At 56.7% G+C, this 24,949-nt stretch overlaps 2 protein-coding genes across 6 annotated transcripts; one reads left to right on the top strand and one right to left on the bottom strand.

The window, feature by feature from the left end:
- Positions 1 to 30: 30 nt before the first annotated feature.
- Positions 31 to 8,904, top strand: LOC131818467 (inactive serine/threonine-protein kinase TEX14-like). Of its 2 annotated transcripts, none has more exons than XR_009348836.1 (15): positions 31 to 2,249; positions 4,763 to 4,877; positions 5,255 to 5,420; positions 5,501 to 5,655; positions 5,737 to 5,797; positions 5,874 to 5,998; positions 6,127 to 6,219; positions 6,666 to 7,001; positions 7,080 to 7,237; positions 7,315 to 7,508; positions 7,592 to 7,664; positions 7,748 to 7,836; positions 7,923 to 8,458; positions 8,569 to 8,618; positions 8,709 to 8,747. XR_009348836.1 is itself a non-coding variant. In XM_059152964.1 (15 exons), the coding sequence occupies exons 1-15, from the start codon at positions 2,117 to 2,119 to the stop codon at positions 8,803 to 8,805; spliced, it is 2,019 nt and encodes a 672-aa protein (XP_059008947.1). In that variant the 5' UTR covers positions 31 to 2,116; the 3' UTR covers positions 8,806 to 8,904. The 2 variants fall into 2 exon arrangements, 1 of the variants encoding a protein (XP_059008947.1); XM_059152964.1 differs by having other exon boundaries at positions 7,923 to 8,096; positions 8,709 to 8,904.
- A 56-nt stretch (positions 8,905 to 8,960) lies between these two features.
- Positions 8,961 to 21,494, bottom strand: ARHGAP33 (Rho GTPase activating protein 33). Of its 4 annotated transcripts, none has more exons than XM_059152684.1 (22): positions 21,344 to 21,494; positions 20,522 to 20,627; positions 19,351 to 19,448; positions 19,188 to 19,272; positions 18,741 to 18,821; positions 18,500 to 18,637; positions 17,969 to 18,061; positions 17,326 to 17,448; positions 17,160 to 17,237; positions 17,010 to 17,076; positions 16,867 to 16,926; positions 16,621 to 16,773; positions 16,435 to 16,537; positions 15,464 to 15,608; positions 15,302 to 15,384; positions 15,110 to 15,217; positions 13,631 to 13,776; positions 12,838 to 12,991; positions 12,608 to 12,753; positions 12,450 to 12,524; positions 10,708 to 11,382; positions 8,961 to 10,616 (listed from the first exon to the last, which is right to left on the bottom strand). In XM_059152684.1, the coding sequence occupies exons 2-22, from the start codon at positions 20,546 to 20,548 to the stop codon at positions 9,346 to 9,348; spliced, it is 3,909 nt and encodes a 1,302-aa protein (XP_059008667.1). In that variant the 5' UTR covers positions 20,549 to 20,627; positions 21,344 to 21,494; the 3' UTR covers positions 8,961 to 9,345. The 4 variants fall into 4 exon arrangements, with proteins under 4 accessions (XP_059008667.1, XP_059008668.1, XP_059008670.1 ...); XM_059152685.1 differs by having other exon boundaries at positions 20,522 to 20,603; XM_059152687.1 differs by lacking the exon at positions 20,522 to 20,627.
- Between the last annotated feature and the right edge of the window lie 3,455 nt (positions 21,495 to 24,949).

The following is a 24,949-nucleotide window of genomic DNA, read 5'->3' as shown; positions in this document are numbered from 1 at the left end:
CCTTCTTGGGAAAGAGCTATTCTCGACCTCAGTCAGTCCAAGCTAGCAGCTCGGCAGCTCAAGAGAGACCAGTAGCTGATCACAGAGCATAGCAAGGACATTGATAAAAAACTAACATGTCTCCCTCCAACCCTGAGGCGGCCTATCCTGCACTGGGCCTGGGATCAGCTCTACTCAGCCAATCAATGACTTAAGGGGGAACTTTCTTAACTCCAGTGGATGCCCAGATGATAAGCAGACACTGAGACACTGAAGCCCAGAGGCTGGGAGGGACAGAGGGAAGAGGAAAACCACTTTTTAATTTAATAAGCATTTACTGAGGCTCCTCCTGAGCTATGCTCTGAGGTGAACAATGCTGGGAACACAGCAGTGACAAAGACAGCTGCAAGCCCTGACTCACAGGCCTTGGTCCAGTAGGGGTAGAGAGACCTATCTTCAGTGACAGCCTGGGGAATCAGGGGAGACTCCTGGTGATCAAGAGGGCTTCCCAGAGAATTTATAAGGATAACCAAGGGAATACTGAGAAGAGCATTCAAAGAAAGGCAAGTGAGTGCATAGACAGAAGAGTGTGAAACAGACTGGGGAGTGGGAAGACAGGGATGGAAGGGTAGGCAGGCCAGATGATGCCATCTTTGTTGCCAGGCTTCATGGGCTGGACTTTGTCCCAAGGGCCCTGGGGAGTCAGGAGGGTTTCAAGCAAGGGAGGGACAAAGTCAGGATTGGCTTTTGTAAAAGTCCCCTGGCTACCTCATAGTGAGTGTACCAGAGCAGGGAGATGGGCTGGGAGCCCAAGGGAAGCTAGAGTAAGGAATCGCCACAGGCCGCTGGAGCATGGTAGGACTATAGAAACGGAGGAGGGGGCTGGTGAGAAGGACAGTCTGGAAGCTGAGTAGATGGGCCATCCGGCTGAGAGGCTGGATGGGAGGGAGACACTGAAGGGCGAGGCCCTCGCTTGAAGAGGGGGGGCTCTGAGATGGTGCGGGGAGGAAATGCAGTTTTGGGGAGATACAAGTGTGGGACCCAGTGGACGGTATGGTATCAGAGGATTTCGAGGGAGCGGTGTCCAGGACACGTGGGGCCCGTGGTGGTGGTAAGAAGCGTGGAAAGAAGACAGCCAAACAGGGATCAGGAAGGGCCCACCACCTCAAACAAGTCTTGGGGCAGGCGGAAAAAGCGGGTAACATGTACCGCACAGCCGACAGCTCTGGGGTGGATATCGCTTTCTTTTCTTTCGCATCACGTCAGGGCTGTGGGGGTGTCTCTCAGAGGAGGGGGATGCTGCGCAAGCGCAAGCCACCGAAGCGCATGCGCCCCAGGTTCCCGCTCCACCGTGCCTGGGTCACGTGGTAAGCACTGCTGGAGCGCAACGGTAGGTACAAAGAGCTGTGGGCTGGAGCCTAGACTCCAGAATCTTCCTAGAGCTTACTGGGCCCTCAGACTAGACCCCACTGCCAGACCTCGGCCTTCCCTCGTATTCCTCCCTCCTTCCCACGCCTGGTGGCCCGCAGAACCTACCCGTTTTCAGACTCCGGCTCCCAGCCCACAGACATAGCCCTCAGGTCCCCTCCCATAGCCCACAGACCCCACCCCAGCACCCAGAGGCTTCCCACAACCTCAGTCCGTGTCCGCAACCGTCAGACCCTCTCCCAGCCCGCAGAGCCTGCCTCAGCGCCTTAGCCCTTGCCCTGACCGCCCTTCCTTCCACCCCCTCGTGTAGCTTGGAGACCCTACCCCTTCTCAGGCCAAGCCCTCAGGCCCCTCTTCACCAGACCCTTTTCCTAAACCACTAGTGTCCTTTCCAGAGCTCAGGTCCTGTCCCTGGAGCCCTTACACCCCCTCTCCCAGAGAGAATGCCCAGCCCCCAGACTCCCTTAGACCCCAGACCTGCCGGTCTGGTCGTTAGCTCTCCCTGTCCGACCACTTTCCCCATTCAAACACCTAACAGCAGAGCAGACTCCTCCTGAGTCTCCTCTCTTTCTCACGCGGCCTTCTAGGACTCCCAGCCGGCTCTGTATTTATTGCCCCCAAGAGGTACTATGTTTACTTCCGCCTCCCTCATAAGAAACCCCTAGGTGATCCCTGTCCAGGAGCTGAGTGAGGAGGCCGGAGCCCACAGATGCCCTCCCTGCGCTCTCGCTTCCCCATGGAGCTGGGCTCTGTTAGGGATCCAGAAGCCCAGCTGGGACGACTGCATCGCCTGGCCCTGGCTGGGGGCCCAGGATGGGGCCTCACTCGGCTCCTGCGGAGAGGTGAGGGTTCTTTTATCTCCTGCAGCTACCTGTGGGGTGCAGCTCAAGAGGCTGTGTGGAAGGCGGGCCTTCAGTGGGCCAGTCACCAGCTGTGTACCAGGCACCTACTGCGCGCCAGCCTCTGATGTCCATGATGGGGATTTAGGGACAACCTTCTGGGTCATTGTGAATGAAATCTATCATGAGAATTTAAGAAAGTGGTGAGGATGAAGTAGATACACCAAAAAGGGTGGTTTTATGAGAGCCAGTCATGCAACCCCCCACCCCCCACCCCAGGGTGAAATAGCCACTGCAAAGGCCTTGAAGTCAAAACAAATTGTTAAGTAGCAGCGGAGGGAGGGGGACTCAGGGAGAGGGTGGAAGCTAAGAGGCACCAGCCACAGACAGGAAAGGGCCTCTGAAGTAGTGGTGAATTCTGTTATATTTTGTTCTATGTGTGATGAGAAGCCATTGGAGTTGTAGGGAGGAAATGAACATCTAATTTACAATTGATTTTTGTAAATCGATTGTGTTTCTGGCCACTTTCTGAACTTAATAGTTGAAATTTTTTACTCTTTTACAGTTTTTGTTACCCACAGATGGTTGACAGTTTGGTCTCAGCCCTTTAAACTCTAATTCTTTTTTTTTTTTTTTAACCCCTTGTAAGTTGTTGGCCAGAACCCCCAAACTTTATTGTCAATAGATATCTCTTTCCTTGTTTTTTATATTAAAGAGAATTAATCTGTATTTCTGCATTAAGTATTGTGGGTGCTCTGGGGTTTTGGTATATAATTTTTATAAAGTGAGGATGTTCCCATTTATTCTTAGTTTTTTGAGGTATTTGCCACCCCTCAGTCATAAGTAAGTATTGAATTTTATTTTTATTTAATTTAGTGACTCATCATTTACATATATCACCCACTGCTCATCATAACAAGTGTACTCCTTAATAACCATCACCTATTTAGCTCATCTCCCCCCCTCCCCAACTTCCCTCCATCAACGCTCAGTTTGTTCTCTGTCATTAAGAGTCTCTTATGGAAATTTTGAATTTTATCAGTTGCTTTTTCTGTATCTACTGAGTCAAGTGTGATTTTTTGTTAATTCATGAATGTGTTTTCTATGATTTTCTTATGTTGAATCATCCTTGATTTTTGGGAATAAATCAATTGGATAATCCCTTTTACTTTATTCAGGGGGTTAGCATATATGATCATAAGTGGAATTGAAATACAATTTTATTTTTGGTTCTGAAAACTTATGTGGTTTTGGAATTAAGGTCATTCTAGCTTCATAAAAAGAGCCTTGCTCTCCCTCTCTCTCGCTCTCTTTTTTGGAACAACTTGTATAAGATTATACATGAAATGATTACGGTTGTAATGATTATCTATATCATGCAGTGATTTGTGTTTTAAGAAGACCCTTCTATAGGCAATACACATGCAGAAAATCAGTTAGAATGCCTTTGCGAAAGACAGTGGGCTACTGGCTAAAATAGAAGGCAGTAAATGTGACATTCAGATGTTCTTAAAGGACCACCTTTAGAGGAATTTTGTGACAGTAAATAAGCTGGCTTAAGCCAAGTGCTTGATTGATTTTAGCCATATCTGCCTAGGACATAGGGAGTATGCATTTGCCCTCAGTAGGGAGAGGGTCAAGGGCCTCAAGGAAGAAGAGTTCAGGATAATGGGTGTGGAGAGGAGGGGTGAGAAGGAGGCTCTGAGCAGGATGGTGGGGGGAGGGGGTTGGCATAAGTGCAGTGCAGAGGAGGTTGTTTCTTGGATCCAGCTCTTAGAAGCAGAACTCAAAAATAAACTTGAGAGATTTCCTAAGAAAATCCAAGAGTTTGCTTTTCTTTTTCTTTTTTTTTTTTTTAAGATTTTATTTATTTATTTATTTATCTGATAGAGACAGAGCAAGAGAGGGAACACAAGCAGGGGGAGTGGGAGAGGGAGAAGCAGGCTTCCCACTGAGCAAGGAGCCTGAGGTGGGGCTTAATCCCAGAAGCCTGGGATCATGACCTGAGCTGAAGGCAGACGCCTAATGACTGAGCCACCCAGGCATCCCAAGAGTTTGCTGTTCTTGAAGAATTGGATGCTGGCCACATGGGACCCGTGTACATACACTGCAGTAGAGCTGGGTGGAGGCTGCCTTCCCTGGACGGTGCACGAGGCTCTTGTCAGCTGAGGTTCTGAGAAGTCCACGTCCCCCTCGCCCCTGGGGAACTTTGTGTGATTTTTGACACTTCTGGGGTGGCAGATGGGTGTCAGCATAGCAGGTGGTTTTCATCCCCTGTTGCAACTCTGTGGGCTCATTAACGGTGAGCACCTTGTTGAGACAGATCCTGAGTAGAGTCCCCTGTAATTGGAGGGTGGGGCTTCCAGGGTATACAGAGAGAACCTGGAGTCAAGGCTCACCCAGTCAAGGAGGGACTGCAGGGGCTGGGAATTGGCAGAGGTGTTGCATAGCGGCCCCCAGGACCTCTGCCTCTGGAGTAAAGGGCAGGGACAGTCCCAAGCCTTGTTGCCCCTCAGTTGTCCAGGTGGATGGTGAGAACTCCGCTGGGCAGACGGGGCTCTTCCTCTCGGCGCTGCTGGGCCACAGCTCTGCTGTGCAGCTCTTGCTGACCTTTGGCGCCAACCCCAACCAGTGAGTGGACCGATGGCGGTGCCCCCACCGCTCCCCGGGGTCTGAGCCCCAGAGAGCCTGAGAGCCAGGCTTTCCTCCCCAGACACCCACTCCCTTATGACATCCTTCCATCCTGATGACCCTTCTGGCCCCAGTAATCTCCCCCTTGTTCTCTGGATTAACCCCCTCTTGTCCAGCAGGGACTACTCCCATTCTCCTGCTACCTGCCATGCTCACAGTAAAGACCTCACCCTGTCCCCAAGTGACCCTCCTGTCCTGATGTCCACCTCCCATGTTCACCGCAACTCCTCTCATCCCTCAGTGCTCCCATCCTGCCACCTCTTGTCTCTTTCCTGCCTCTTTCCTAATGCATTTCTGTCCTTGTTGTTCCACTGCAGCCGCTGCCTTGATGGCAGCACACCTGTGCACGCAGGCGCCTTCTCGGGCCGCAGCCTGGTGATGCTGCATCTGCTGCAGGCAGGGGGTGACCTGCGTCTGCATGACCAGCAGGGTCGCACACCTTGGGACTGGGCTGAGCAGGGTGGTGCCAAGCAGAGCTGGGAGGTGAGCAGTGGCCCAGGTGGAGTGGGGGGCGTATAGAGCTGGTACCCCCATCTGCTTCACTGCACATGTTCCCCGTCCAGGTGCTGGAGCTCTTAGAGCTGTGCCGAGCCCACATGTCGGCACTAGTGCATGACGGTGAGTTGGTGGTCAGTGCATCCCTGGGCCAGTTGCAGGCCGGCTGTAGACACAGCCTGTGTGGCTCCCTGTCCTTGCCGTGGCGGGAGTGTGCAGACAGGTAACTACCCATATCCTAAAGCCCATTCACCCACTGCCCCTAGCTGCCCTATACTTACTCCTGGACTTTCCTTTGCCCCAGGGCACCGAGACGAGAGCGCATCAGAAGACCCCCCCGAATTTCAGCCTTGGGGTTTGGCCAGGTAAGCAGGAGAGGTTGGGGGAGCAGGGAACATCCCTGTCTGCTTTGTGCATCATAATCCCACTCCCCATCCCCAGCTGAGCTGCCTGAGGCCACTGGGGCTGGTGACAGGCATACCCCTTGCGGACCCCAAGGAGCTGCTGCCAGCCCAAGGCGAGCCCGACCGCACCTACGAGAGCAGCTCCCACACCCTCATGGCCAAGTGAGAGCCCCTCCCACACCCCCTGCCTGGCTGTCAGCAGAGTCTGGGAGGTGTCTAGCTCTGCTCCTTCCCTCGTGGGAAGACCCCCATTTCAGATCTGTGCTCTTTCCCCCTCCGGCATTGTCTAGCCTCCTGTGGAGGGGCCACTCCGTGACAGCTCGGAAGCTGAAGGCACCTGAAGCTCAGCCGGATGTGCTGTTGGCTGACCTTCAGCACTGCAGGTATACCACCCCCAGCCTTGCTCTGAGGATGGCCCAGTCCCCCAGACCCATCTCCAGTCTGCCCTCCGGACTCAAGGTGTCTCATAAACAGGAGGCCAGGAGTGTGGCAGTGAGCCACAGTTACAGTTCTTCACTTCTGGGCCCGCACCTGGTATGGAGCCCTCCTACTGGAGTGACCACCCCCCACCTTCCTCCTTTAAAGTGGGTCCCAGGGCTGTGTGCTGTGTATTCTAGGTCACAGAGAAGTGACTGGGTGTAGGCAGAGGTACCCCAGATGGGGTATGAACTGGGTGCTGGCCCTGCAAGCCAGGTCTCAGTTTCTCCTCTGTCCGGTGGCTGATGTAGATCAGATGGTCAACCCCTGGCATGTGCTGATGTGCCGAGGAGCAGCCCCCACCACGCAGGTCAGGGCCTCCTTGTGAGTGGCCTGCTCTCCTCCTGCCCAGCACCCTGCACCACCCTAACCTGTTGCTGCTGATGGCACTGAGCCCCTCGGCCGACCTGTCGGGGTTGTGCCTCCTCTTCGAACCGGTGTGGCTGGGCTCCCTGCACGTGGTGCTGCACCCACGTGGGCCGAGTCCAGGAGGACCCCGTGCTGTGCCGGGGCTGCTGCCTGGCCACCTGCTGCTGCAGGTGCTGGAGGCGCTGCTGTTCCTGCAGGCCCGCTGGCACGCCCACGGTGGCCTTAGCTCTCACGCCGTGCAGCTGGTCCGGCCAGGCCTGGCCAAAGTGAGCAGCCTGGAGCACGGGCGGCCCCTGCACCAACACTGGCTGCAGCCCAGGTGAGCGCCCACTTCCCCCGCCTGCCTCATATCCCTGTCCCGTGGCCACTGGCTCACCAGGCCCCTCGGCCTCCACAGGCCACAGCAGGGCTACTCCCAGGGAGGCTCAGGTCCAGGGCTGCCCCCGCCTCCTGAACTGTACCCATGGCTGCCACTTGAGCTCATCTGCGGTGACACGCCTGCTGCCACCTCAGATCTCTACAGCTTCTGCATCCTGGCCCAGGAGGTGTTCACCGGTCAGTGATTGATCCTACACCCCAGCCCTGCTGAGGTCGTCCTCTGGGTCGGGTCCCCCAATCATGCTTCCTCACAGGACAGCTGCCCTGGGCTGGGAGGAAGGGGCCTGAGGTGAAGGCTAAATTGGAGGCAGGTGAGAGCCCGGCCCTGGATCCCCTGGTGCCGGCCCCCTACCAGGCCCTGGTTCAGGCTGGGCTGGGCCTGGGGCCAGCCGACCGCTGGGGCAGCCTGCAGAACACTCGCTACCTGCTGCAGGAGGCCATGGCCCAGGTACGGGATATGCTGGCCGGCCGGGAAGTGACTGTGGAACCGTAGGCCGGACCCACATCACACACTCAGCTGCCTTTCCCCAGGACTCGGCTCCTGAGGTGAGCTCCCGGATGCACTGGACCACACGGTGCCCTGCATCTCAGGATTTCCTACCAGGTTAGAGGACATGGAGTGGGTGGTGGCTGGTGCTGAGCTCAGCTCTGCTCCCCCCATTCCAACCAACTGGTCTGTCCCCGCAGACACACTGTACTGTGAGGTGGCTCCCCGAACCAAGATTCCACCCAGGCCTGTACCCCCTGTGATGTCCCTAGGCCTCTCCCCATGCCAGGTAGGAGCCAGGGCAGGGATGTGGAGGACCAGGGGAGTTATGGGACACTGGGAAACCCATGACAGCTCCTGCTATTGTCTCCACAGGCCCTGAAGACTCCTGAGGTCACAGGCCGCAACAGAGTCCAGAGGGCCTCAGCCTGGGACTCAGACAGCAGCTTGACTCTAGGCAGCAGCCCGAGTCCCGGCTCCAGCCTCTACCCAGACTCCAGCCCTGCAGCCCGGGTCAGCCTGCACCACTGCCTGGAGCCCAGCTCGACAGTATGGATCCCCCCAGGGCCCTGTGCAACCACTCAGTTTGTTAAACCATGAGCCCTCACCCCAATTGTCACCAGCCCATTTCCTCAGCTGCCTCGCCTTTGACCAGGGACCCCTCAACTGTCCTCTCACTGACCTGTGCCCCCTGACCAACCTGACTTCCCCCAGGGCCCTGCCCTACACTCCTAGCCTGCAGGACAGCCTCCCTGCTGGGGACCAGGGTTCTGTGGAGCAGTTTGAGAGGAACTCAGCCAAGATGCCAGCCCTGCTGGACCTTCCCGCCTTAAAGCCCACCCCCTGTCTGCTGACCCACAGAGAGGCCTCCCACCCTCTTGGAGGCTGCTGGGCAGGGGAAGGCCCTGAGGGTGGGTGAGACAGAGGAACCGGAGCCTATCCCCTCGCCCTCCTCCCCCTTCCAGGCCCATCCCGAGCTCCAGGGCTACTGGGTGGCAGCTCCAGCCTTTTTCCTCTGCAGGAGCCCAGTACGGAGCTGATCAGAGGATGTCTCTTCTCCAGCCTGCAGAAGTGAGAAATGGGCCCTGCTGGGGGCCACCTGGGGCCCCTTCCTCATCCCTGTGGTGACCCTGGCTCCACCCCCATCCCACTACTCCCCAGGATGGACCTGCTGGAGGAGATCATAGCGGAGCTGCGGGGTGGATGCCCACTCGGAGACAAGCCCAGCTTTGACCCTGCTCCTGAAATCGATTCTTAGAGTGCCTGTGACTGCCTTTCTGCAGACACCGCCCCTTAGAGCCTCCCAGGACGGACTTCCCATGCAGCACTTGCTGAAATGATAACGTGATAAAGCAATCCATCTGTCTCTGCCTCTTTGTTCCCTGAGTCTGGCCCCAGCATGACACTACTGGCCGTGTTTTCACCATTTTTATTCATTAATTTTGTCAGATGGTTTAGTGGGAAGTGTGGGGGGAGATGGGCAGGAGCTGTTCCCCAACCCCCTGTGCACAGGTCAGGACAAGCTGGGGGCTCCTGGGAGAGGGAAGACAGGGTGTTGGCCTAGCCCTCAGATTTGTGCGGGAGCCCCCAGGAGGGGAAGTTGGTGGGGGGATGGGTGTGCCCTTCAGCCCGGAGTAGGGAAGCTATAACAGGTTAGGGACCCACATCAGAAACATGTTACAAAGTTAGAAACCTGGGGTAGGGGTCAGGAGCTCAAGAAAATACAAAACAAGGGATTGGATTGGGTCAATATCAGTGTGGGGGAAGGGAGGGGAGGAAGGTCTCTCCCAGCTGCGGCTCAGCAATAGCTTCGGGTCTGACCCTCAGAATGGAGGGACCAGCTGGGAGTGGGGTAGGGGGGTGGGGGACCAGCCCCCTCCCTTCCTTGCCCCCCATTCCTATACAAGGACCCTCGGTGGTGCTCGCCCCCCGTCCCATAGGCTGGTGGGGCTGCCCTGTACAGCAGGAGAGGCTCTGGAGGGCCCCATGGCGCAGGTACCCTGTGAGGGGTGTGGGGGCCCCAGGGGGCCCTCTGTTTCTGGGGTAAGCGGGGGGCCGGGGGGCCAGGATCTGAACGGCTCCGGGGGTGTGCAGGAGGGGAGGAGGAGCTGGAAGAGGCGGGTGAGGGACCCCTGGGCCCCAGAGCTAGATTAACATACAGAGGCTCAGGCCGGGTAGGGCGCCTGGTGGGATGCTGGGGGGCTGAGTAGCCAAGGTGGTCATGGGGAAAGCACGAAGGGGGTGGTGGGTAGCTGAGCAGGAAGTCAGGGGACCTGTGGAGTGGTGGCGATTGGCCAAGCAGGCCATATGAGGCATTGAGCCTATCTGGGGGCATAGAGCGAAAGGGACTCCAGGACCTAGTGGGGCCAGAGTAGGGGGTTCCCTCACCCGTCTCGATTTCATAGTATAGGTTCTCTCCCCTGTCAAGTGGTGCAGGGGGACCTAAGGGGCTCCTCCAGACCGGGGCTGGGGAGCTGGGCTGGAAGGATGGGGAACCTAGGGGGTACAAGCCTGGTTTGGGGACCCCAAGGAAGGGCGGCAGGCACTCCCGAGGGGCTGAAGAGAAGAAGCCAGGAGTAGGAACCTGTGGGGGGACAGAATACAGGAACCAAGCTGCCATCTGTGGCTCATCCCCATACCCCCTGCACCCTCCACCTCTCCTGAGCTGAGCACTGACCTGGGCAGGGCCTCTGAGTGCCCTCCTTGAGGTCCCGGGGGGCCGCTGGTTCCTCACCAGGCTCCCATCACTTTGTTGCCTTGGTAGGGAGGGTGGGGGTCCAGGAACCCAGGCACCTGAATGGGCTAGGGAGTTGGGGGCTGGCCCAACCCCTGAGGTCCCTGGGGGCTCACTGCCCACCTCCAGCGATAGTGAGCGGTGGAAAGGGGAGTGGGGAGCAGAAGGGGTGCTCCCATGCTCCTGTTGGCTCTGTCTCTGGGCCACCTGCTGAGCCCGCTCAGCCAGGGCCAGGGCCATGAGGCGTGCTGGGTTCTTGGGGGGTGGGGGTGGGGCCCCCCCAGGGCGCAAGAGGGACAGGGGTGGGGGCAGCAGCGGTGAATCCATACCAGGACCTACACAGAGAGGAATGGGAAGAGAAGTCAGCCAGGCTTGGATGCACCTTCAGGGTTCCTAAGGGCATGGGGTGGGCAGAGCAGGACTCACCATGCTGGCCTGGGGCTCCCCGGGGAACAGGCAGGGCCAGCTTGCTGCAGATCTCCTGTTGGCAAGTGTCACTCAGCTGGGCCTCGGCTCCGCGCAGCAGCAAGGGGATGAGATGGGGCCGCAGGCCGGGGTTGGGGCTGAGGGCCGGCGTTGGGGTGACTGAGGCAGGCGTTCCCCCGGCCCCCAGCAGCTCCAGGACAGCAGGTGGCACAGATACGGCCAGGGGTTCTGAGATGTCCAGAGCGGTGGGCGAGGCAGGGCTGGCGGCCCCAAGGGGTGAGAGGGCCTGGGGTGTCACCTTAGGTGGGAAGGCGGAGGCAGGGGCTGGGGGTGCCGGGCTGGCGGGAGGTGCCGGGTCCCCTGGCGTGGGGCTGCTGCAGCGAAAGGTAAGGGGATCGAAGTCGAGCCCCCGGAGCCCCTCCAGGCAGCGGGGTGGGCTAAAGTCCAGCTCGTCACCATCATCTAGCCAGGCTGAGGTTCGGTGTGAGGGTGAACCAGAGAGTGCCGCCAGCCCAGCTGCTGAGGATCCGGAGGACGAGGACTCTGAAGAGGAGGAGGATTCGGAGGAGGAGGAGGAGGAGGACAGGCTCTCGCAGGAGCCAGCAGGTGCCGGGCCCACAGGGAAAGCGTCACTGCTGGAGTGGGGTCGCCGGAGCCTGTGCAGCCTCTGGAGGCCTGGAAGGGGGGCAATTAGGTGTCAGGGGTCAGAACTTCATAGGCATATGGCAGTAAGGATAGGGTACATCACCCAGTGGGCTAGGCTGGGGAAGTTACACGAAGAGGCATTCCCCTGGGTAGGGTCCCAGTGGCTGCAAATCCACGCACTATTCACAGGCAAAATGAGAAAGGAAAGAGATGGCAAGGCCATGATAAGAATCGTTCTACCCCCAAAGGCCAGTCTGACATCTGACAACCACAAGGCTTGTGAGCGGGAGACCAGCGGGACCTCCCGAGCTCTCACTATCACTATCAGGAGTACAGACGTGACTGGTTTTTTTTTGGGGGGGGGGGCGGGCAGGGGGCAATTGGGCCTTGTCCTGTAAAGTTGAACATGAGCAAGGCCCACAGCGTGCCCCTCCCCTCGTTCCTGGGTGCCTGGAACACTCTCCAGAGTGTGGTGTGTAAGGAGTGCTCCCCAAAGCCCCCAAGCCCTCGGGAGGAGAATAGACAAGTGACTTGGGATGGGAGAGCCGCACATGAATGCCAGAGAGCAGCTAAGAGGCACAAGGCTGAGCAACACTCAGCTACGTGGTTGGCAGTGAGCAGGAAGTCAAGTTCCGCATCCAGCACCCTTTCTTCGGAAACCTTCAACATTTACAAAACAGCTAGGACTGTGCCATATGTTACACGGAGGCCTGCAGGGGATAAAATCTTAGAGCAAGGAGATGCTGCCCATGGAATCCAGGGCTGCCTCTGGTGGGAAGGAGCTTGCAACCAAGGGAGTGGGGCTCTTTCACTTCTGGCCAGTGGGCTCACAGGTGGTCGTTTCATTACTTAGATTTTTTCCCAAAGGAATAAATAAAAACCTGCAAGGGCCCTGCCTGGACCAGTGATCACAGAGCATCATGAACCAAGGGTGACACTTTTTTTAACACACTGAAACTCATGTCCAGATTAGGAACTAAAAAACATCAAAAAGGAACCCCAAACCCACAAATTTGAAGTACATTTAGAGGCCACCCCAGGGCCGCCAGCCCTCCCAGCTCCTCCACCAGGCCGGGCCTGGGCCACCTGGCGCTCACCAGCCCCGCTGGCCTGCGATGACAGAGACTCCTCGCTTTTGGCAGATCTTAGCGTGACTGTGTCAGGTCGGCCACCTGCGAAAAGAGGCAGGATGGGCATGGGGCACTCCAGAGTGCCTCCCCTCCACCCCAACTCCCCACCCACTGCAGCCTCTGACCTGAAGGCTGCGGGGGTGCACGGGTGCCCCCCAGCCACGGTAAAGGCTTCTTTCGGGGGATGCTGGGGCCCCGGCCCAGTGCAAAGAAGGTCTTCCAACTGCTTCCCCCTGGCTTTCGCTGTTTCTCGCCTCTCTCCCCTTTCCTCCTGGGGTTTGCGGGAGACAAAGGAGAGAGTCAGAGGATCTGGGGCCTCCAGGCTGGCCCTGTGCTCCCCCAGCATTCCACTCACCTTTCCACAGGTGAAGCTGGGGCCTTGGGAGTGGTGGGCTCGGTGGGAGTCCCCAGCCGGCCCTGGGTCCGAGCTTGGGCTTCCTCCAGCGTCAGCAGGCGAGTGGAAGGGCCGCTGCCCGCAAGGGACTTGGGCCTGGGGAGGAGGCAGCGGCCTAAGGAGTTGGGAAAGGGGGCAGCTGTCAGCTCTGGGGGCCTCTCAAGGCCACAGGCAAAGCCAAGCGCCACAGCCCAAGCCCCGGCCCCGCAGCGTGCCCACCCGGGCTGGCAAGGCAGGGGGCCAGGGCGGATCAGGCGGGAATGGGTGGGCAGCAGGCAGGTGAGGAGGAGGAGTGAGGCAGGACGAGCTGATGAGGAGGCAGCTCCCGGCAGCCAGCGAGGGCAGCGGCTCTGGCTTCAGTTACCTCGGGCCAGAGGGCCCTCCGACGTGCTGAATCCTGATTGGGCTGGGGTCCGGGGTAGGGCGGGGAGTCTGGGTGGGGCCAGGGCGGGGTCAAGTCTGGGGACCTCCCACCTCCTCCCTGGTGGCCCCAAGGCCCCAAGAGCCCCCGGGAGCTACAAGGGGTGAAGGAAGAACGATGTCCGGGCCAAGAAGTGGGGATCCTGAGCGTAGGAGCTGAAATGAGAAGGTGGGGGGAGGGGAGGGAGAGGCCGGGGCGGGGTCCTCAAGGAGCCAGGAGGGAGGTCCAGCTTCAGTGGGGTAGGGATAGGGCTGGGAGCCCACCTGCCCTCCCACTGCAGCCCTAACAATGAGGGGGCAGTAGCCAGGACATCAGGGGGTGGGATGAGCATACCTGCAGGGTCGAGGCCAGCAGAGGTGAAGGTGTCACTAAACAACACATCCACATGGGTGAGCAGGAATTCCACCACCACAGACTGCACCCGGACCTCCCGGAAGGCTGCTGCCCCACCCAGCCCCACAGACTCCAGTTCCATGGACCTGGATGGGACAAGGGGGAGGGGTGCCAGGTGCTTTGAGCCCAGCTGGCAGGTTCCAGCTAGGCACGATGGGAAGTCAACAGAAGAAATGACAGTCATCCAAAACCTCTGACCTCATCAAAGTGATCACATCCAGAATTGGGTTCTCAACCTTTCCTCAACCCCCTCCCTCCCTGCCTTCCCCATCTCAGTGCTCAGGCCAGACACATCCGGGTGATGCTCCTGACCCCTCTCTTTCCCCTCACACCTACATCCAGCCTCTCAGCAATCCCTGTCTGCTCCATCCACAAAAATCTCTCCAGATTCTAAACTCTTCTCCCCCACTTTCCCCACGGTGGCCCAGCCTCTATCCTCCCACTCCCAGACATCACAGCGGCTCCTCCCTGGGTTCCCAGGTTATCCTGCCCCCTGCAGTCTGCTCCAGGCCACAACCAGAGGGAGCCTGTGACCCCATCAGGGCCCTGCAGGCTCAGAGCCTCCCCTGCTGCACCTCTCCTGGCAGAAGCAAAGTCCTTACCATGACCTGGAACCCAGAAGTTACTGCTCTGGCTGGTCCCGTCATCACTCTGACGTTGTCATCTCCTCCCCCTCAACTACTCACTCACTCCCTTGCTCCCTCCTGCCACCCTGGGCTCCCTGCTGGCCCTCCAGCACAGAAGTGCCTTTCCAGCCTCCAGACATTGGCACTTGTGTTCCCTTAGCCTGGTCTGCTCCTCCCCACAAGTCCACATGGGTTCCCACCCTCGCCTCCGGCAGGTCTTGACCCAAATGTTACCTTCTCAATGGAGTCTTCCTCACCCACCTTATTTAAAATTGTTAAAGCTTCCTTCTCTCTCTTTTTTTTTTTCTTTGTCCTAATAGTTCTTATATCCACCATCTCACGGACCACTTAATTCACGCAGAGCAGAGAGCTCCTCTGTCTCGGTCACCATCAAATCCTCTGGGGCTCACTTCTTATGAAAGCCTCGCCTGCCCCTCTAAAATTTTCAAAATTCCATGGCCACATGCATCTCCTTTCCCTGCTTTGTCATCTTTCTCCTTGGAACTCGTCACCATCACACCACACTCTCTAGTTTTCTTGTTGCTAGCTCATTGTCCGTCTCCGCCATGAAAATGTGAGCCTAGGAGCACAGGTTCTTGCTCACTGTTGGGTCCTGGGTCCCTTGGCTGAGAACAAGAGCCCGCACCCAGGGGGTCCTTAGGAAGTATGTGTGGAATGAAGTGAAAGAGAGAACAGAAGCTGGGTGGGTTCTGGGTGGGAAGTGTGGGGCCGACTTGAGGCCCAGCTTGTGGAAGGAAGCTGAGGGGGTCAGGCTGGTGGGCTGCCAGCTCACCGTAGCAGGTTGGGCGCCCAGACGATGGCCAGGTTGCGGGCATGCATGCTGGTGTTGGCACTGTGTCTTGCCATGCGGGCCAGGTGCCTCAGCAGGTACTCCAGGGTCCTGGGGGTGGCAGTGGAGGACGACACCTGAGCCTCAGCTCCCATGGGACCCCCCCACAGGCCTTCCCTGCCCCTTCTGGCTTACCTGTAGTGAGGCGGGGGCAGCTGCTGGATGACATCGTGGACACGCACCAGGCGCTCCTCCTCCCCGGGCACGGACATGGCTTCCTGAGAGGAAGCACAGGCGTGACGGGGGCTGGGCCGGGGCATCCCAGCACCCTCCAACCTTGCCAGCTCCCTTACTCACGCTGAACTTCCCGTAGAGCTGGTATGTGAGCAAGGGATTCGGCAACTCCCGGAAGTAGAGCTTGCAGAGGGAGGACACGCTGTGGATGTCCTGCAGGAAGGCAGGGCCAGACAGTTCAGGGATCCTCTCACTGTCGAACTCATGCCTGAGGCCACCAGGTCAAGGAGAAGAAAGACTCAGGTCAGAGCTGACCCACCTGGCCATGTTCTTCCCCCACCTCCCAAAGGGTCCACAGACAGAAGCAACTCTCTTCCTGTGCTGGGCTCTTCAGAGGTAGTACCTTACAGAACTCCCTAACAACTCTGTGTGCCCCACCGAGCGTGCCCCATTTTACAGAGGATGACACTGAGGCTCAGGTGGGAGGTGCTCCTGCTTGTGGCTACCCGAGGTCATCTGAATACAGAACGTGATCACGACGCTACTCCCACGAAGTTGTCATTCTCCTGGCTTCAAGAGGTCACTGGAAAATGTGGCCAAAATCCTAGCAGCCCCTGCTCAAAACTTTCTGGTTGTGTCCACTGCTCTTGGGTAAATGCCATCTCGTGTGACCCTTTCTTTGCCTCATCTCGCAGAGCCCCAGGCTCCATACTGTTACCTCGCGCGCCTCCTGTTAGCCCCAGGACTCCTGCCTCACTGCCTCCCACCTTAGACGGTTCACGCTGTCCCTCCCCAGCTCAGACCCCTTCCTCTGAGTAAAAGGCAAAATCCTAACAGTATCTGAAAGGTCCATTTACTCCAGGGACATGAGCTCCTGCTGCTTTCCCCTGTACTCACTGTGCCTCAGCTTGGCTGTCACTTCCTCAAGAAAACCCTCCCTGCCCCCAGCCCCAGTCCGACCCCACTCTAAGCTCTCCTAACCGCCACCCCCCCACACCCTCCATAACTCTGTGTCTCCAGCACATGGCACAGGGCCTGGAAGAGAGATGATGCTCAGTGAGTGTTTGCGGAAGGGCTTGGTGGAAGGCCCTCACCGTAGCCTCTGGATGTTGGATGACACTCCTGAGAGCCGGTAGATTCCATCCACCACCCCGTGGGCCTCGATAAACTCAGAGCAGCAGCGAAGCACCTGGGGCACTGGGAGGAAGCAGGGGCTCAGGTCTGGGCAGGCTGTAACGGGGCGGGAGAAGCGGGCTGGGCAGGTGGACATGGGGCCTCACCATCTTGGCCTGAATTACTGAGGTGCTCGCCAAGGTCACAGCCAAACACCCTCTGCCGCAGGATGCCCCGCTGCCGCAGCCGCTGCCGAGAAGGGCGGGAGCGCATGAAGGTTCTGAGGAGGCCCGCTAGCTTCCCACGTGGCCGGGGCACAGCTGTGGGAGTAAAGGCAAGTCACAGAGGGTCAGTGTGACCACTGGTCTCATGGTGGGTGGGGTGGGCAGGGGCCTGCCCTCTTGTCCCATTACCTGAAGTCAGAGAGGAGACACCCTGGGGCGTTGGGACACCGCACTGGGGACCATCAGCTTCTGTGGGGTGAACAAAGGGTGGAAAGACTGGATGATGGGCAAAGAAGGCAGGGAAGCCTCCCCATTTTGTCCCTGGCACTTACCTCCCTTCAGTCCTGGACCAGGCCGCTCCGTAAACAGTTCCACACACTCACTGGGGAAGAAACCAACCTGAGGAGGGTTTGGGGTCAGTGAGTGGGCCACCCTAGCTGGCGCGGTGCCCTGGCCCTCCCATCCGCCCGAGCCAGGCTCACCTGGAAGCCTCGTTTGCCCCGCCACCAGCTCCGATCCTCAGTGGGCGGCATGTCGATCACGGAGACAATGTCTCCCACCTGGGAGAGGGACGGTCATTGGAGGGAGGGTCAGAAGGGACAAGGGAAGTGGGGAGCCCAGCCGGAGTCTGCTTCCCCATAGCCTCACCTCGAAGGACAGCTCGTCTGGTGCCTGGGCTGTGTACCGCTTGATGACGTGCGCGGCGGCCACTGCGGGGATGTTGAGGGAGGCCTCCTCACTGAGGAGCAGGCGCCGGCCATGGTTGTCCAGCTGAGGGGGGGAGAGACCACGAGGAGGAGACAATAAAGGCAGAGAAGTTTCCTCCAGGCCAGGAGGAGGCCACTACCTGTCCCCCACCTGAGAGCCTCTGTTGGTCAGAGCTATGGGTCAAACACCTAAACTCTTGTCCAACAAAGCCCCTCCGCCCTTCTCATGTCCTGGGACACCCCGGTGCCCTCATCCTCCGTAGCAGACAAGCTCACCTCCTCTCTGAAAACCTGGTTGGAGCCACTGTGGGCCCGGTGTTCTAGGAGTTACAGTCATACCTATTTCTAACTGATAGATCCTGAAATGCTTACATGCGCACAGTCCAATGCCTGCTCGCTTGCGCGCACACACACACACACACACACACACACACACACGCTCATTCTCCCTCACAGGCATGCCCACACAGACACTGAAATACCAGGGCCTCCTCCACTCTGGCTCGTTTCTTTCCTGCACCCACACACACTTGCAAACTAGTCCTCGCTCCCTCCCAGCTCCAAGCCCCCCTTCCTGGGCGCACCTCCATCCAGGTGAGCACAGGCCCGCAGTTGAGGTTACTGTCCACCAGGCCCGACAGGGTCTCCAGGTACTGCAGCAGCAGGGGTACCAGCATCTGGGGGCAGGTTGTCGGGGGGCTATTGTGAGGGGACCTTGAGAGAGTTCGCTGCCCTTCTCTATTGCCCTTCTCTATTGCCCTAGCTCACCTCTAGGCAGGGCTGGGATTCAGCCTGAATGCATGGTGCCGCTCCACTGGTAAGCACTGACCTATTTCCGTATCAGTTAGTAAATGGGCTGCCAGGCTCCTGTGTGCCCGCACTGGGCGGGGCCCCGCTGACTCTCCCACCGAATCCCCTGGAACACCTCATCATCCTAAAACTGAAAGGAGCCTCCCTGCTGCAGCTTCATCATGGGCCTCTCCCTTCCGACTGGTTGGAACCTGGGCGATAGCAGTGTTTAAGTATTTCACTATCCTCTCTTGACGGCTTCCCACATTGCTCAGGAGGACACACCATAGCTGGGGGGCAGGGGGCTGAGACAACCAGCAGGTTACCTGGGCAGCTCTGGCACCCTCTGGGGGTGGAGGGAGCTCTGGGAGGCAGGAGAACCTCCTGTCAAATATGCACCGGTGTAGGTGGGCATCCAGGGATCGGAAGTCATCGTAACTTCGGAGAACTGGCCAGGAGCGGCCCTGTGGGGACAGGAGGGACAGAAAGGACCAGTAGTCCCATTACACTGAGCTGGAAGCCACAAAGACCAATCTGTCAGGCCAGATGAGAAGGGGGTGGCCTCACCTGACAGGTCACCTGCACCCCAAACACCAGCTCATTCTCTCCAGAGAAGCTGGGGCCTTCGCGCTCTGGAGATAGCAGGAGCTGCAGAGGGAAACAAAGGCCCAGGGAGGGGCCTCACTTTTGTTCCAGTCCTGATCTTTCCAGGTGGGCACTATCTAGAGATGGGTCTGCAACCCTGGCCTTGGCCTCCCTGAGGGCAGGGCCTGGTAATGTCTCAGAGTACAGCGTCCTGGCACAGAGCCTACACCTAACAAAAGGTTAGGTGAATGAATAAAGAAATGAACGAATGAATGAACCGCGCTCCCCTTCCGCCCTGTGACTCTTGCCACTGACTGCTCAGGTGGGAGGAGCACCTATTCCTGAGACAGGTTTTAAGGGTAAAGTGGCTAATATTGCTTCAGGGCTGGGGAAGCTCTCACCCTCCCACCTGGTGCAAAGCCCTCATACCTGAATATGGCCAAAGTCAACATTCTCGTAGTGGAAATGGGCACAGTCGGCCAGCCGGGGGAAGGGACCTCGAGGAGCCGAGAGCCTGGGGGACAGGTACACATCACTGGTGGCTCCTGCATTCAACCCCCCTCCTAAGCTGAACCTCACCCTCATCTCTCACCTTTTCCCAGGCTTCCCCTTCACACTGGGCCCCCCAGTGTGAGGCAAGGGCTGCACTGAGCCCTCCCCTGGGCCATCCAGGCTGTCAGTGCTGCGAGCCTGTAGAACAGAAAGAAGAATCAGAGGCCTCCAGAGATGGGAGCAGAGAGACAACGGGAGCATTGTTATCTGTGAGCCTGGGCGCAGAGGCCCGAATTGCTCCATAGGCTGCCCTAAGCATGGAGCAAAAGGGTAGGTCAAGGAGAGGTGAGAGCAACTAAGGGTGGGCCTGCTTCTTTGTGTGTGGTCTGGGGTGGGGGGCTGGAAGAGCACAGCCTGAAGGTGAGGGAGAGAGAGCACATGCTGGTACCATCTCTCCCTGTTTAAAGCCCTCCTTTAGCCCCTGCGGAGTATAGTCATGCCCCCATGTGCCTCTCCACACCTTTTATTGATGTCTGGACAATCACAGCTCCCATCTTATCAATCTTCCTGCTTCCAACCTCTCCCCTCCTGCCAGCTTCTTCATAGCAAGCGCCAGTATAATTTTCATACCACACATATCTGCCTGTCTCTCCACAGATCATAGACCTTCAACGGCTCCCTGTTATCTTCAAGATAAAAGTCTGAATTCTCAGGTCTGTTTACCTCTCCAGTCCCATCTTCCCCCTTCGGCCTCCACTCCGGAAGCTTTCAAACTTTTAAGAGTCCAACAAAAGCACCATCTTCTCATTTCCTCCTAGGCCTTTGCAAAGGTAGTTCCCTCTGCGGGGAACACTCACTCTTCCTTATGCTTTCCATAGGTTCCGTCCTCCTCATCCCTCAGGTCTCATCTCTCTCATTCCCTGTCCTGGAAGTGTTAGCCTGCGTTTCTAGACTCCTCTATCCCCTGAGGTTCTCCCATCCCAGCCCTGAGCACTCTGAGATACCACAGGTGACAAGTCCATCTCCCCCCACTGGACTGTGACTTCCCCAGGATCAGCGACCCAGCACAGAGCTGGGCACAGAACTGATGCTCCTCACAAGGAAGGTTGAGCCTAATTCTTCTCTGGGTCCCAGTGCCCACTCACACAGCAGGAGCTGAGTAAGATCTGATGAATAAATTAACCAGCTGCCAGATCGGTATTTCCCAGGCCAGGCTCTAGCCACTCCCTCCTTCATATCCCTGCGACCCCAGGTTCATCCTTGGGTCTCACCCTCGGTTCTGTCCCTCTCCAGCCCATGAAGCTCCCCAAGGCAGGACGGGACGTGAATTTCTTTGCGTCTGGAACATGGGCTCTGCCAGGAAGTATCAGGGAATGTCTGTTAAGTGAGCGAATGAGGGAATGAATGGATGAATGAGCAGGAGCAGCATGGTGGGAGGAGGAGATGGTGGGGAGGGAGGGTGAGGACAAGAAGATGGAGAAGGACCCTAGGATCTAGCCAGAGGTACACTGCTAGTGTGGGATTGGGGTGTAAGGGCAGGGGAGATGCTGGAAAGGCCAAGGCTCAGGCCGATGGAGGGGTAGGGGAGGGTTGATTGAAGGGAGCACAACGGAGTGAGAATGAGAAGAAAAGGGTCAGGCTGAGGATGGAGCCGGATGGGGGTGGGGCTCAAGAACAAGAAGGGGGCTGGTGGTAGGAGGGGGAGGGGGCTAGCCAGGGAGGGATGGAGGTTGGGAGAAGACGCTGAGGATGGCTGTGGGATGGGGGATGGCGAAGAACCCAGGAAGCTTCGGCAGGTCCCGGGGAGGGGGCAACCGGCGGTGCGGGTCCTTCCTGGGACTAGCCCATCCCCCCAAGCCTGGGTCCTCGGCCACTGTCACCTCCCTCCAGGGCGTGGAAGGGGATGCACACTGAGGGGGCGGGGCCGGGTTAAGAGCTCGGGCCCAAGACCCGGGACGAGAGGGACCTCGACGAGGGGTGAGGGGCGGCGCAGGCCGCGGGCTCGGGCGGGGCCGGGGGCGGGGCGCGCGGGGCGGGGCCGCGCGCGGACAGACTGACACGCAGACGGACTGACGGCCGCGTGGGCCCCTCACCACCATGGTAGCGTAGCCTCTTCAGGCGCCGGCTGCGCTCGACCCCTCGCTCGTCGTCCTCGTCGCCGCCGCCGCCGCCATGGCGACACAAAGGGGAGGGCGCGAGCCGCGCGCGGGCGGCTGCAGGCCCCGCCCCTAACGGCTGCCCGTGGCTTCGGCGCGCGCCCCACGGAGGCGGGGGCAGCGGGGACGCGGCTCCGCTTCTCATTGGCTCCACCCTTGGCCTTAGGGCGACGCCCCGCCCACCTGTCGGCTTTTCATTGGCTTAGGCTTCGGTCCCATCCCTGGCTCGGTGCCTTCGGTCCCGCCCAGCGAAGTTTGACAGCGCCGCGCCCATGACTGCTCTTCATTGGCTCCCATTGCCCTCCTGAGACACACCCCTAGGTTCTTTATGCTTTGCTTCCTACACTTCTAACACTAAGCATTGAGCCCTCCCCTTAGTCCACTCTCAGTGACCAGTCCTCTGACACTTTTTTCCCCCTTTGACACTCTTAGTTGGGTTCTTCCATGGCCTCAGAGCTTTTCTCCATCCCCAGGCAGCTTTTCAACGTCTCAATCCTGTAGCTCCAGCTTGTCAGTCCTGACCCTGACACCGCCCACAGAATACTGAGGGCATTTGCCCATGGACGGTTTTCACAGACTCAGATACCCTGCCTGGGACGTTATCCTAGGCACTCTGAGACTCGGCCTTGCCCTGCCCACTGGATATTTGCCCTTGCCTCCTGCTCTACTGCTTCTTGCAGGCCGGCCTCCAGCTTTGACTCCTTTTTCCTAGGAACTGGTTTAGCCCGCAATGCCAGAAACAAGACCACACCTCCCATAAAGCCAGTCCCAATCGTTCTGCCTCTGACTTGAGCCAGGCCCCAAAAAGGCTATTAACAACGCCCTTTCCGAGAGAACTTTTCCCCTGGTCGTGTTCTCAACAGGGGCCCTCACCTCAGAGAGCACCGCTTTGATTTATTCACTCTTTCAAAAACTCTAGTTACTTACTTTGTGGCTACATCAGTAACCAAAACAAGGGAAAATATATCCTGCTCACATGGGGCTCAGAAGCTGGTTGGAGAAAACAATGAACAAAATATTCAAAAATATAGCAAATCAGAAGGTGATAAATTCTAAGGAGAAAAAATTAAGCCAGGATTGGGGAAAGGGAATGCTGAGGAGGGCTCAATTTAGAGTTACTTATTTCAGCTTATTGAACTTGCAGACTTCACTCCCATTGCAGGGATTTCTTACATGATGTTCCCGTTGCCTGCAGTCTTTAAAATGACTGCAAATTCCTTGACACGGATTTCATGAAAAGCTGGACTCTGTGTCCTCTACCCCTTGAATCTGAGCAAGACTGACAACTTCAACCAACAGAGAATAGTGGAATTGACATTATGCTATATCTGAGGCTAAGTTGCAAAAAAGCAATGCATCTTCCTTTTTGTCTGCTGGAACGACTAGCTCTAGAGCTTTGTGGCATCATGTGAGAAGTGCACCTATGGCCAGGAAGCCATGCTTTGAGGAAGCCCAAGCCCTGTGGAGAGACCATGTGTAAGCACTAGAGTCTACAGTTCCATCTGAGCACAGCCTTGGAGTCATCTGAGCCCTGGTGCAGGACTTGTAAGTGGAGAAGCTCCAGAAATTCTGTCCCTGGCTGTCAAGTCACCTTTGCGTCTTTCTAGCTGAACCCCTAGACATCATGGAGTAGAAATAAGCTGTCCCCAACTGTGCCCTGTCTGAATTTCTGATTCACAGAATCCATGAACAATAAAATAATTGTTTTATGCCACTAAATTTTGGGGATGATTTATAATCCAGCAATAGTAATTAGGATGGCCTTTTGTCAATGAGTTAATTCCTACCTGTCTCAGCTTAAGTTGTAACTTCCTCAGAAATTCTTCTAGGCTCCAGTCACCCCCAACTAGATCAAGTTCTGCTACTATAAACATCTTTTAGGGGCACCTGGGTGGCTCAGTGGGTTAAGCCGCTGCCTTCGGCTCAGGTCATGATCCCAGGGTCCTGGGATCGAGCCCCGCATCGGGCTTTCTGCTCATCGGGGAGCCTGTTTCCTCCTCTCTCTCTGCCTGCCTCTCTGCCTACTTGTCATCTCTGTCAGATAAATAAAGAAAAAATCTTTAAAAAAAATCTTTTATTTCTCTTTATATCTAAACAGCAATTTCCTTTTTTAAAAAATATCATTTCAATGTATGGTTTGTTCAAAAAGGTTGAAAACAAATATATACCATGTCTATGATATACACAGCTACTTTTTAAAAAAGATTTATTTCTTTATTTGAGAGAGGAGCATCAGCAGGGATAAAGGCAGAGGGAGAAGCAGCCTCCCTGTTTAGTGGGGAGCCTGACACGGGACTTGATCCCAGGATTCCGGGATCATGACCTGAGCCAAAGTCAAATAAACGCTTAACTGCCTGAGCCACCCAGGAGCCCTCAGAAGCTACTTTTAACAGAAACCCGTTATATCGTCCCTTTTTAATAAATACAGATATCAAAATAACCCTAGTCATAAATTCTCCCAATATTTTATTACGAAAAGTTTCTAACATATAGCAAAGTTGAAGAATTTCACAGTAGACACCCATATACCCACCACTTAGATCCTACCACTGACATTTTACTGTATCTATTTTATATCCCGGTCACCTATTACTCTATTCATTCTATTCCAGTAGTCTCACTATTTTTTGGATATATTTCAGAATAAATAACAGATATTGGCATACTATCCCCTAAACACTTCAGCATGCATATCTTTAACTAGAGTTCAATATTTGTTTTTATTTTGAGATCAACTCTACCTACAATAAAATTCAGAATTTTCACTGAATCTTGACAAGTGCATACACCCGTGTAACCAAAATCCCTACTCAGTAGGGCAACTGCACTTTTTACATGGCAGCCCAGGGCTCCAAAGCACACAAAAGAGAGGGGATGCTGGGCCACCAGGTGGAAATTGTATCACCTTTTCTAATCTGGTTTAGAAACTTAAAGCAGGGTCATTTCCTCTGTATTCTATTTGTTGAGGCAGTCCCCAGAGTTCTACCTAGTTTCAGGGAGAATGGACACTGACTCTACTTCTTAATGGGAAGTGTGTCAAAGAATTTACAGACAAAACAACAGGTTTTTCAAAAGTCCAGACAGGTGATGTCCAGACAGGTGAAGCTAGATGAGAGCACCTGGGAATGAATACATACAGTTAAGGCCAGGGACCTGGGATATCCTCAAGTGACAGGCTGGGGCAATGACAAGGTGTGACCAGAGAGGTGAGGAGAATGGTGGGGCACTGGGAAGAGGGGAAGAAGTGTTTCAAAGAGGGAGGGATGAGCACGCCGAATGCTGCTGTGGGCTCAAGCAGGCTGCCGACTGAGGGCTGACCATTGTCCAGCACCCTGATGACCCCATTAGCTTCATTAGCCCCGAACACAGCCCTTTGGTTTCAGCTGAGTCAGGAGGATCCGCTTCTGAGCTGAGAGTCAACTAAGGTGAGTCTCAGTCTTGCCTGAAATCTGGCCTGGAACCGCTCCCCCTCTCCGGACCTCAGAGAGGATTCCTCAGAGGGGAAACGGGAAGAGATTTTGTGCCAACGGTCGGTTGGGAACT

Source organism: Mustela lutreola, chromosome 16 (assembly GCF_030435805.1).
Source record: "Mustela lutreola isolate mMusLut2 chromosome 16, mMusLut2.pri, whole genome shotgun sequence".
In the NCBI taxonomy this organism is placed as follows: domain Eukaryota; kingdom Metazoa; phylum Chordata; class Mammalia; order Carnivora; family Mustelidae; genus Mustela; species Mustela lutreola.
This window is presented reverse-complemented; position numbering and strand designations above follow the sequence as displayed.